Raw genomic sequence first — 9,719 nt, 5'->3', positions numbered from 1 at the left:
TTGGTAGATGAGAAGGCTGGCAAGGTCGACAGAAGTATATTGGATATGCATTATAATGTGTACTTTACTAGTACTCCTGGTAGCACCAGGGTATTGGATACCGGTTCGGCTGCTAAGTGTTAGTAACTCAAAACAAAAGGCTACGGAATAAACGGAGACTAGCTAAAAGGTGAGATGACGATATGTGTTGGAAGTATTTCCAAGGTTGATCAAATATCGTACGCTCCCTCTACCATCAAGATTGGTATTAAAACCTAAATAATTGTTATTTGGTGTTTGCGTTGAGCATAGACATGATTGGATTACGTCTATCGCAATACAGTTATTCATTTAAGGAGAATAATGGTTACTATGTTTATTTGAATAATACCTTCAATGGTCTTACACCTAAAATGAATGGTTTATTGAATCTCGATCGTAGTGATACACATGTTCATGTCAAAAGATATAAGATAATAATTATAGTACCACCTACTTGTGGCACTGCCACTTAAGTCATATCGGTATAAAACGCATGAAGAAGCTCCATATTGATGGATCTTTGGACTCACTCTTTTTTGAAAGGATTGAGACATGCGAACCATGTTTGTTGGTAGATATGCATGAAGAAACTCTATACAGATGGATCGTTTGGACTCACTTGATTTTGAATCACTTGAGACATGCAAATCATACCACATGGGCAAGATGACTGAAAGCCTCGTTTTCAGTAAAATGGAACAAGAAAGCAACTTGTTGGAAGTAATACATCTTGATGTGCGCAGTCCAATGAGTGCTGAGGCATGTAGTGGATATCGTTATGTTCTTACTTCACAGATGATTTGAGTAGATACTGAGTATATTTACTTGATGAAACATAAGTCTGAATTATTGAAAGGTTCAAGTAATTTCAGAGTGAAGTTGAACATCGTCGTGACAAGAGGATAAAATGTCTATGATATGATCGTAGAGATGAATATCTGAATTACGAGTTTGGCACAGAATTAAGACATTGTGGAAATTGTTTCACAACCAATACAGCCAGGAACACCATGGTGTGATGGTGTGTCCGTACATCATAACTACACCCTATTGGATACGATGCATACCATGATGTCTCTTATCGAATTACCACAATAGTTTATGGGTTAGGCATTAGAGACAACCACATTCACTTTAAAAAGGGCACCACGTAATTCCGATGAGATGACACCGTATGAACTATGGTTTAGAGAAACCTAAGCTGTCATTTCTTAAAAGTTTGGGCTGCGACGCTTATGTGAAAAAGTTTCAGGCTGATAAGCTCAAACCCAAAGCGGATAAATGCATCTTCATAGGACACCCAAAACAGTTGGGTATACCTCCCGTCTCAGATTCGAAAGCAATACGGGATTGTTTCTAGAATCGGGTCCTTTCTCGAGGAAAAGTTTCTCTCGAAAGAATTGAGTGGGAGGATGGTGGAGACTTGATGAGGTTATTGAACCGTCTCTTCAACTAGTGTGTGGCAGGGCACAGGAAGTTGTTCCTGTGGCACCTACACCAATTGAAGTGGAAGCTTATGATAGTGATCATGAAACTTCAGATCAAGTCACTACCAAACCTCGTAGGATGACAAGGATGCGTACTACTTCAGAGTGGTACGTAATCCTGTCTTGGAAGTCATGTTGCTAGACAAACAATGAACCTACGAGCTATGTAGAAGCGATGGTGGGCCTGGATTCCAAAATGGCTCGAGGCCATATAATCCGAGAGAGGATCCATATATGAAAACAAAGTGTAGACTTTGGCGGAAAGGCTCGATGGTCGTAAGGCTGTTGAGTACAGATGGATTTTTAAAAGGAAGACGGACAATGATGGCAAGTATCATCATTAAGAAAGCTCGACTTGTCGTTAAGATGTTTTCCGACAAGTTCAAGGAGTTGACTACGATGAGACTTTCTCACTCGTAGTGATGCTAAGAGTCTGTTGGAATTATATTAGCAATTACTGCATTATTTATGAAATCTTGCAGATAGGATGTCAAAACATTGTATCCTCGACGATTTTTGAGGAAAGGTTGTATGTGATACAACCGGAAGGTTTTGTCAATCCTAAAAGATGCTAACAAGTATGCAAAGCTCCAGCAATCCTTCTAAGGACTGGAGTAAGCATCTCAGAGTTGGAATGTATGCTTTGATGAGATGATCAAAGTTTTGGGTGTATACAAAGTTTATGAGAAATTTGTATTTCCAAAGAAGTGAGTGGGAGCACTATAGAATTTCTGATGAGTATATGTTGTTAACATATTATTGACCGAAAATGATGTAGAATTTCTGGAAAGCATGCAGAGTTATTTGAAAAGTGTTTTTCAATGGAAAGCCTGGATTAAGCTACTTGAACATTGAGCATCAAGATCTATAAGGATAGATCAAAACGCTTAATGGTACTTTCAAATGAGCACATACCTTGACATGATCTTGAAGGTGTTCAAGATGGATCAGTCAAAGAAGGAGTTCTTGCCTGAGTTGTAAGGTATGAAGTTAAGACTTAAAGCTCGACCACGGCAGAAGAAAGAGGAAGGACGAAGGTCGTCCCCTATGCTTTTGTCATAGGCTCTCTACAGTATGCTATGTTGTGTGCCGCACCTGAAGTGTGCCTTGCCATGAGTCAGTCAAGGGGTACAAGAGTGATCCAAGAATGGATCACAGGACAGCGGTCAAAGTTATCCTTAGTAACTAGTGGACTAAGGAATTTTCTCGATTAGAGGTGGTAAAAGAGTTCATCGTAAAGGGTTACGCTGATGCAAACTTTGACACTAATCCAGATTATTCTGAGTAGTAAACTGGATTCGTATAGTAGAACAGTTATTTGGAATAGCTCCAAATAGAACGTGGTAGCTGCATCTAGGAGATGGCATAGAGATTTGTAAAGCACACACGGATCTGAAAGATTCAGACCCATTGACTATAATATCTCTCACAAGCATAACATGATCAAACCCAGAACTCATCGAGTGTTAATCACATGGTAATGTGAACTAGATTATTGACTCTAGTAAACTCTTTGGGTGTTAGTCACATGGGGATGTGACCTTGAGTGTTAATCACATATCGATGTGAACTAGATTATTGACTCTAGTGCAAGTGGAAGACTGTTGGAAATATGCCCTAGAGGCAATAATAAATTGATTATTATTATATTTCCTTGTTCATGATAATAGTTTATTATCCATGCTAGAATTGTATTGATAGGAAACTCAGATACATGTGTGAATACATAGACAACATCATGTCCCTAGTAAGCCTCTAGTTGACTAGCTCGTTGATCAATAGATGGTTACGGTTTCCTGACCATGGACATTGGATGTCATTGATAACGGGATCACATCATTAGGAGAATGATGTGATGGACAAGACCCAATCCTAAGCCTAGCACAAGATCATGTAGTTCGTATGCTAAAGCTTTTCTAATGTCAAGTATCATTTTCTTAGACCAGATTGTGCAACTCCCGGATACCGTAGGAGTGCTTTGGGTGTGCCAAATGTCACAACATAACTGGGTGGCTAATAAAGGTACACTACAGGTATCTCCGAAAGTGTCTATTGGGTTGGCACGAATCGAGACTGTGATTTGTCACTCCGTGTAAACGGAGAGGTATCTCTGGGCCCACTCGGTAGGACATCATCATGATGTGCACAATGTGATCAAGGAGTTGATCACGGGATGATGTGTTACGGAACGAGTAAAGAGACTTGCCAGTAACGAGATTGAACAAGGTATCGGGATACCAACGATCGACTCTCGGGCAAGTATCGTACCGCTATACAAAAGGAATTGTATACGAGATTGATTAAGTCTATGACATCGTGGTTCATCCGATGAGATCATCGTGGAGCATGTGGGAGCCAACATGGGTATCCAGATCCCGTTGTTGGTTATTGACCAGAGAGTTATCTCGGTCATGTCTGCATGTTTCCCGAACCCGTAGGGTCTACACACTTAAGGTTCGATGACGCTAGGGTTATAGGGAATAGATATACGTGGTTACCGAATATTGTTCGGAGTCCCGGATGAGATCCCGGATGTCACGAGGAGTTCCGGAATAGTCCAGAGGTAAAGATTTATATATGGGAAGTCCTGTTTTGATCGCCGGAAAAGTTTCGGGGTTTATCGATAACGTACTGGGACCACCAGGAGGGTCCCGGGGGTCCACCAAGTGGGGCCACAAGCCCCGGAGGGCTACATGGGCCAAGTGTGGGAGGGGACCAGCCCCAGGTGGGCTGGTGCACCCCCTCACAAGGGCCCAAGGCGCCTCCAAGAGGGAAGGGGGGGGCAAACCCTAGGGCAGATGGGCCATAAGGCCCACCCCAGGTGCGCCTCCCCCTCTCCCCCTTGTGGCCGCCACCCAGATGGGATCTGGGGGCTGCCGCCACCCCTAGGTGGGGCGCAGCCCCTCCCCTTCCCCTATATATACTTGAGGTTTGGGCTGCCCAACACACATGAGTTCTTGACCTCTCCCTGGCGCAGCTCTATCCCTCTTCCTCCTCGTCTCTCGTAGTGCTTGGCGAAGCCCTGCTGGAGTCCCGCGCTCCTCCACCACCACCACGCCGTCGTGCTGCTGTTGGATGGAGTCTTCCCCAACCTCTCCTTCTCCCCTTGCTGGATCAAGGCGTAGGAGACGTCACCGGGCTGTACGTGTGTTGAACACGGAGGTGCCGTCCGTTCGGCACTAGGATCATCGGTGATTTGAATCACGACGAGTACGACTCCATCAACCCCGTTCACTTGAACGCTTCCGCGTAGCGATCTACAAGGGTATGTAGATGCACTCTCCTTCCCCTCGTTGCTGGTTTCTCCATAGATAGGTCTTGGTGACACGTAGGAAATTTTTTGAATTTCTGCTATGTTCCCCAACAAAAAGCATTGGGCATATGGCTAGGAACTGATGATACGACAGCGTTGTATGCATACACTAATGCAGAAAAATATAATTTATGACTTAAATGCATGACTAACTTATGTTGCATCTATTAACCAATGGGTTGTACCAGGTTGTATATCTATTAAGAAATAGAGGATAAGTATTCCTTGTTTAAGAATTTGTCCAAATAACTAGTTAACTTGTCGATTAATTAGCGAATAGTCAATAAACTGATAAATTGACCAATTGATTGATTAAATGACCGATTAACTTGTCAATTGGTCTATTAATCCCCTACTCGCCAGCCAACCGCCCAACTACCAGTTAACTATTTCCTAACTTTTTTACATAATCACATTAATATATGGGTAGGTAAATCATGGATTAACCTACTACAATAATTATGCGATAGTTTTTAATAACATACATATACATGAGGAAGGTTCATGCGTTATGCATTTATGATGAGGCATGCCTTTGTAACTGCTTGTCTTTCTGCCCGTCGATACATGACCCCAGCAGCCGCGGATTGGAGAAGGAGGTCATGAAAGAAATACAAAGTCCAGCTCATAGAGTTTAGTAAAGTCTTAACTCCTATACTCCTAGATTCTCGTGATATGGATAGCAAACATCCATCGATAGGACTGCTCGTTCATGTCTCTTAGCTTCCAACGCTCTCTGAGTCGCAATGACGTGACTCAAGGATGAATCCCTACACATGATGTCGCCGTGGGTGACCTGACCTAGGTGCTTGTTACTGGCCTTTGCCTCCCTCTCCACGTCAAGTCGCCGAAGCGGCTTCTCTGATGTGAGGCACCGGTGAGCACAAAGGACCCAAATGGGAAGAGTTGACGCACTGCCATGAGAGAGATGTGGAGTGCTGAAGGAAAGGCGAGGAGGGCGCCACCTTGATCAGGGAGATGTGTGAGAGAGAGAGAGATGTCAGAATTTTCCAGATAATGCAAGATAAGTGCAGAGTGGCTGGAAGGAAATATCCAATGTTGATTGCAAAACATTTACCTCAGCCAAATCAAAGAAATCAATGTACAACAAATCAGGAGCAAAAACAGTTGTCAAGCGCTTGTTAATCCCATGAAACCCCAAAAAATGGAGGAAATATGAATGCTACAGAGTTTAGTTTTGTATTATATTATATATTGTTTGTATTATATGGGCTATATAAGCAGGACGAGAATTCAAGAGGCCCACATCCTGAGCTTCAATGGCAAGAATCCCATGATGCCCTATGTGCCCTTAGACATTTACATTTGGGATGTAGGAAATGAGAAACCCATGGTTATAACTTCACCGTTTTTCTTGACTTCTGATGACCGCCAGAGTTATATCACAGAGGGAATCCTTCAGTCCCACCTTTGGCACGAGGTTAGTGGGCTAGCTCAGTACTGTAGTAGCCAAGAGCGGTTTTTTGAAGCTTTAAAGGACCGGTTCGGTCTAGTTTTAAAAGGTTTGTATTTCTTTCATTGGCATGAGGTTTGTGTTTTTCTTATCAGTTTCATTGGGTTTCTTTATTTCTTTTATCGTTGTTCTTCAGGGTTCTTCAAATTTTTGGTTTCTTGTTTTTTCAAATACATGTCCAATATTTTCAATACATGATCTACATTTTTTATACCCGTGGAACATCTTTTTGATACACATTCAACATTTCTCAAATGCATGATGAACATTTTTACTAATAGGTATTTGATTTTTGTTTGAAATAAATGCAAAAAAATTAAAATATGCACCAAACAGTTTTTGAATGGTATGAAACATTTTTAAAGTAGGTGGACTTTTTAAACATTGTATAAACATTTTTGAAGGCCACAAACATATTATTGGGATGCATGGACGTTCTTTTTAAATTTCAAAAATATTTTGTCGAATGGTAAAAATCATTTTTTCACTATTTGAACATTTTTTACATTGTATCAATGTTTTCTTTGCAAATGTGACTAACATATTTTTGAAACGCGTGAACATTTTTTAATCACGCAAACATTTAAACACGTGAACTTTTTTTTAACAGTATAAAAAAATTCATCCGCAAAAAAATTAAGTTTCACGAACATTAGAAACACCGCATTAACATTTTTAACGCGTCATGAACGTTTTGAAAAATTTAAGAAAACATTTTTTGAAGTATTTACACGTAGAATATTTCGAAATATAAACAGAGGCTGATGTGGGCGCTTATGGGGCTGGCCCATTTAAATAGCAGCAGATGCAACGGTACATACCTTTTCGCCAAAGGCGAGACAAAGCCGCCCCCGCTCGACGACGACGGAGTGCTTTACTCGAGCCCTCGAGATGCCATGAGAAACCTCGGGACACGACGATTCCGTGAGTAGGTGCGCCGCCCAGCGACACGTTACGGCCGAGCAGGGCGGCAGCGCCATGCACGCGCCCACGTCGTGCCATCGCCGCCACGTACCACGGGCTCTGAGCCGCTTTATATGGCTGCGCGGCCACGGCGCCACTCCCCACACACTGTTAACCTCGGTAGCAGAAGCAGCACTCCACAGCTTGCCGGCAAGTTATCTTCTCCACGATTCCGCTCACGGTTCATCGGTTGCCACCCGGTTCTGGTGCGCCGTCGCAGAGCGGCGGAGATGGCCACCAAGGGGCGCAAGGTCGTCGAGGTCCGTGACGCGAGCAGGACGGACGGGAAGGGCGACGCCGCGGACGTCCACGTCGTCCGCGAGGGGAAGAGCGACCACGACACCGCCGGCGGCGTCGGCCACCGTGGCGCGAACAAGACGGATGGGCATGGCGACGCGGGCAGCATGGTCGGGGACATCCGGGGCATCGACGGGAAGGACTCCCTGAAGATCGTCGCGATGCAGGCGCCGGTCACCGTGGAGCGCCCCGTCCGCGGCGACCTCGAGGAGCACATCCCCAAGCCCTGTGAGCAACGCATACGCACATCTGCCATTTCGGTTTTTCACTGGCATGTTCTGATGTTAGTAATAACTGGGCTGAGCAGACTTGGCGAGGGCTCTGGCGGCGCCGGACATGTACCACCCGGAGGGGACGACGGATGATCACCAGCACCACAACATGAGCGTGCTGCAGCAGCACGTCGCCTTCTTCGACCGCGACAACAACGGCATCATCTATCCCTGGGAGACTTACGATGGTACGTACTACGTGTGCTGCACAGCGCTTCGGATTGATTTGTGATTTCAGTTCGGCCGGTGCGGAGGACATTTAACGTCTTCCTTTTTGTCCGTGTACCTACGATTGATGTAGGGTGCCGTGCGGTTGGGTTCAACGTGTTCACGTCCGCCTTCATCGCGTTTCTGGTGAACCTGGTCATGAGCTATCCCACCCTGCCCGTGAGTGAGCTATCAAAGAACTTCAGAAATCACACCGTGCTTCATTCAGTCTTTGTATATGTATTGACTGCGGTTTGTGGCCGTGGCTGTGCAGGGCTGGCTGCCGAACCCCCTCTTCCCGATCTACGTGCACAACATCCACAAGAGCAAGCACGGGAGTGACTCGGGGACCTACGACAAGGAGGGCCGGTATGTTGTAGTCGATCCAATTTACAGCAAGCAAGTTACACATGCGTGAGAAACTTCAGACATGTGTGTGTTGTGCAGGTTCATGCCGGTGAACTTCGAGAACATCTTCAGCAAGTACGCCCGCACGTACCCGGACAGGCTGAGCTACAGGGAGCTGTGGCGGATGACGGAGGGGTCCCGGGAGGTGTTCGACTTCGTCGGCTGGTAACTGACTATATATAATTACACGATCTTCATGAATGAAGCTTCAGTTTCAGTCGCTACATGCTGCGGCTATGTTGTTGTATAGCTAACTGGTGTGGGATGGGATGGGATGGATGGATGGATATCCAGGGTGGCGATGAAGCTGGAGTGGTCGTTCTTGTACGTGCTGGCTCGGGACGACGAAGGGTACCTGTCGAGGGAGGCCATCCGGCGGATGTACGACGGCAGCCTCTTCGAGTACATGGAGAGGCAGCGCATGGAGCACGTCAAGATGTCCTAGATCGCCGTGTGTCCGTCGTCGGTGGATCTCGCAGGGGCGGAGCTGCACCCACCTGTGATGCTTTCCGTGTCCTTGTGTGTATGTACAGCAGGCCACAGATCCATGTGGTGAAAACATAAATAACGCGATATGATATGCCATGTACTCTTGAATGTTCAGCCCTGTACGGTCTCCCGTCCTGCCTGGTTCCTCTCTTCCCCCGGCCGGAGCGTCGACGGTCGACTGCAGATAGATACAGATATTCCCTTCTTCCCCCGGGCGGAACGTCGTCGATTGCAGATACGCAGATAGATAAGGCTGGCGCCGGAGCCTGGAGGGCCTCCGCGGTCGCTGTGGTGTACTAGGTCGTGCGTTGGAGGATCCGGAGCAGTCGGTGCGCGGCAGGTGAGGAACCTGCTTCCTTCACAATGGTTCCTCCGACTTTGTTTATATAAACATTTTCATCCCAACGTAGCAATAAGGCCTATTAGCTCAGCTGGTTAGAGCGTCGTGCTAATAACGCGAAGGTCACAGGTTCGAGACCTGTATGGGCCATCTCTTTTTTGTATACGTACATCCTCAGAATTATTCCTGGCGACATAAAATAATTTCAACCTTATTTGCTTGGTTTTTAGTTACCGACAGCATGGCTCTTAGTTAGAAAACAAATTATTATGAAGCAGCACGCAATTTTCAGCAAGCTGGTTAGAGCGTCGTGCTAATAACGCGAAGGTCACAGGTTCGAGACCTGTATGGGCCATCTTTTTTTTTTGTATACGTACATCCTCAGAATTATTCCTGGCGACATAAAATAATTTCAACCTTATTTGCTTGGTTTTTAGTTACCGACAGC

The 9,719-nt window shown here is 45.3% G+C and overlaps 1 protein-coding gene and 1 non-coding gene across 2 annotated transcripts; both read left to right on the top strand.

Annotated features, from left to right (window-relative positions):
* The first annotated feature begins 7,370 nt into the window (after nt 1–7,370).
* LOC119359691 (peroxygenase-like) lies at nt 7,371–9,039 on the top strand. The gene is made up of 6 exons (XM_037625794.1): nt 7,371–7,783; nt 7,863–8,015; nt 8,129–8,214; nt 8,309–8,403; nt 8,482–8,607; nt 8,737–9,039. Exons 1-6 carry the CDS (start codon nt 7,489–7,491, stop codon nt 8,885–8,887), a joined length of 906 nt encoding a protein of 301 aa, XP_037481691.1. The 5' UTR covers nt 7,371–7,488; the 3' UTR covers nt 8,888–9,039.
* Nucleotides 9,040–9,347: 308 nt separating this feature from the next.
* TRNAI-AAU lies at nt 9,348–9,421 on the top strand. The gene has a single exon. It is a non-coding gene; the product is annotated as a tRNA-Ile (tRNA).
* The last annotated feature ends 298 nt before the right edge of the window (nt 9,422–9,719 follow it).

Source organism: Triticum dicoccoides, chromosome 2A (assembly GCF_002162155.2).
Source record: "Triticum dicoccoides isolate Atlit2015 ecotype Zavitan chromosome 2A, WEW_v2.0, whole genome shotgun sequence".
NCBI classification, from domain to species: domain Eukaryota; kingdom Viridiplantae; phylum Streptophyta; class Magnoliopsida; order Poales; family Poaceae; genus Triticum; species Triticum dicoccoides.
The sequence above is the reverse complement of the archived record's forward strand: the minus strand, read 5'-3'. Positions and strand labels throughout refer to the sequence as shown.

Excerpts from the sequence above, each read along its gene's own strand:
- LOC119359691 (XM_037625794.1), top strand. The coding sequence starts at position 7,489 with ATGGCCACCAAGGGGCGCAAGGTCGTCGAGGTCCGTGACGCGAGCAGG. Across the intron at positions 8,016-8,128 it reads TCCCTGGGAGACTTACGATG|GGTGCCGTGCGGTTGGGTTC; the intron begins GTACGTACTACG and ends CGATTGATGTAG. Across the intron at positions 8,404-8,481 it reads ACCTACGACAAGGAGGGCCG|GTTCATGCCGGTGAACTTCG; the intron begins GTATGTTGTAGT and ends TGTGTTGTGCAG.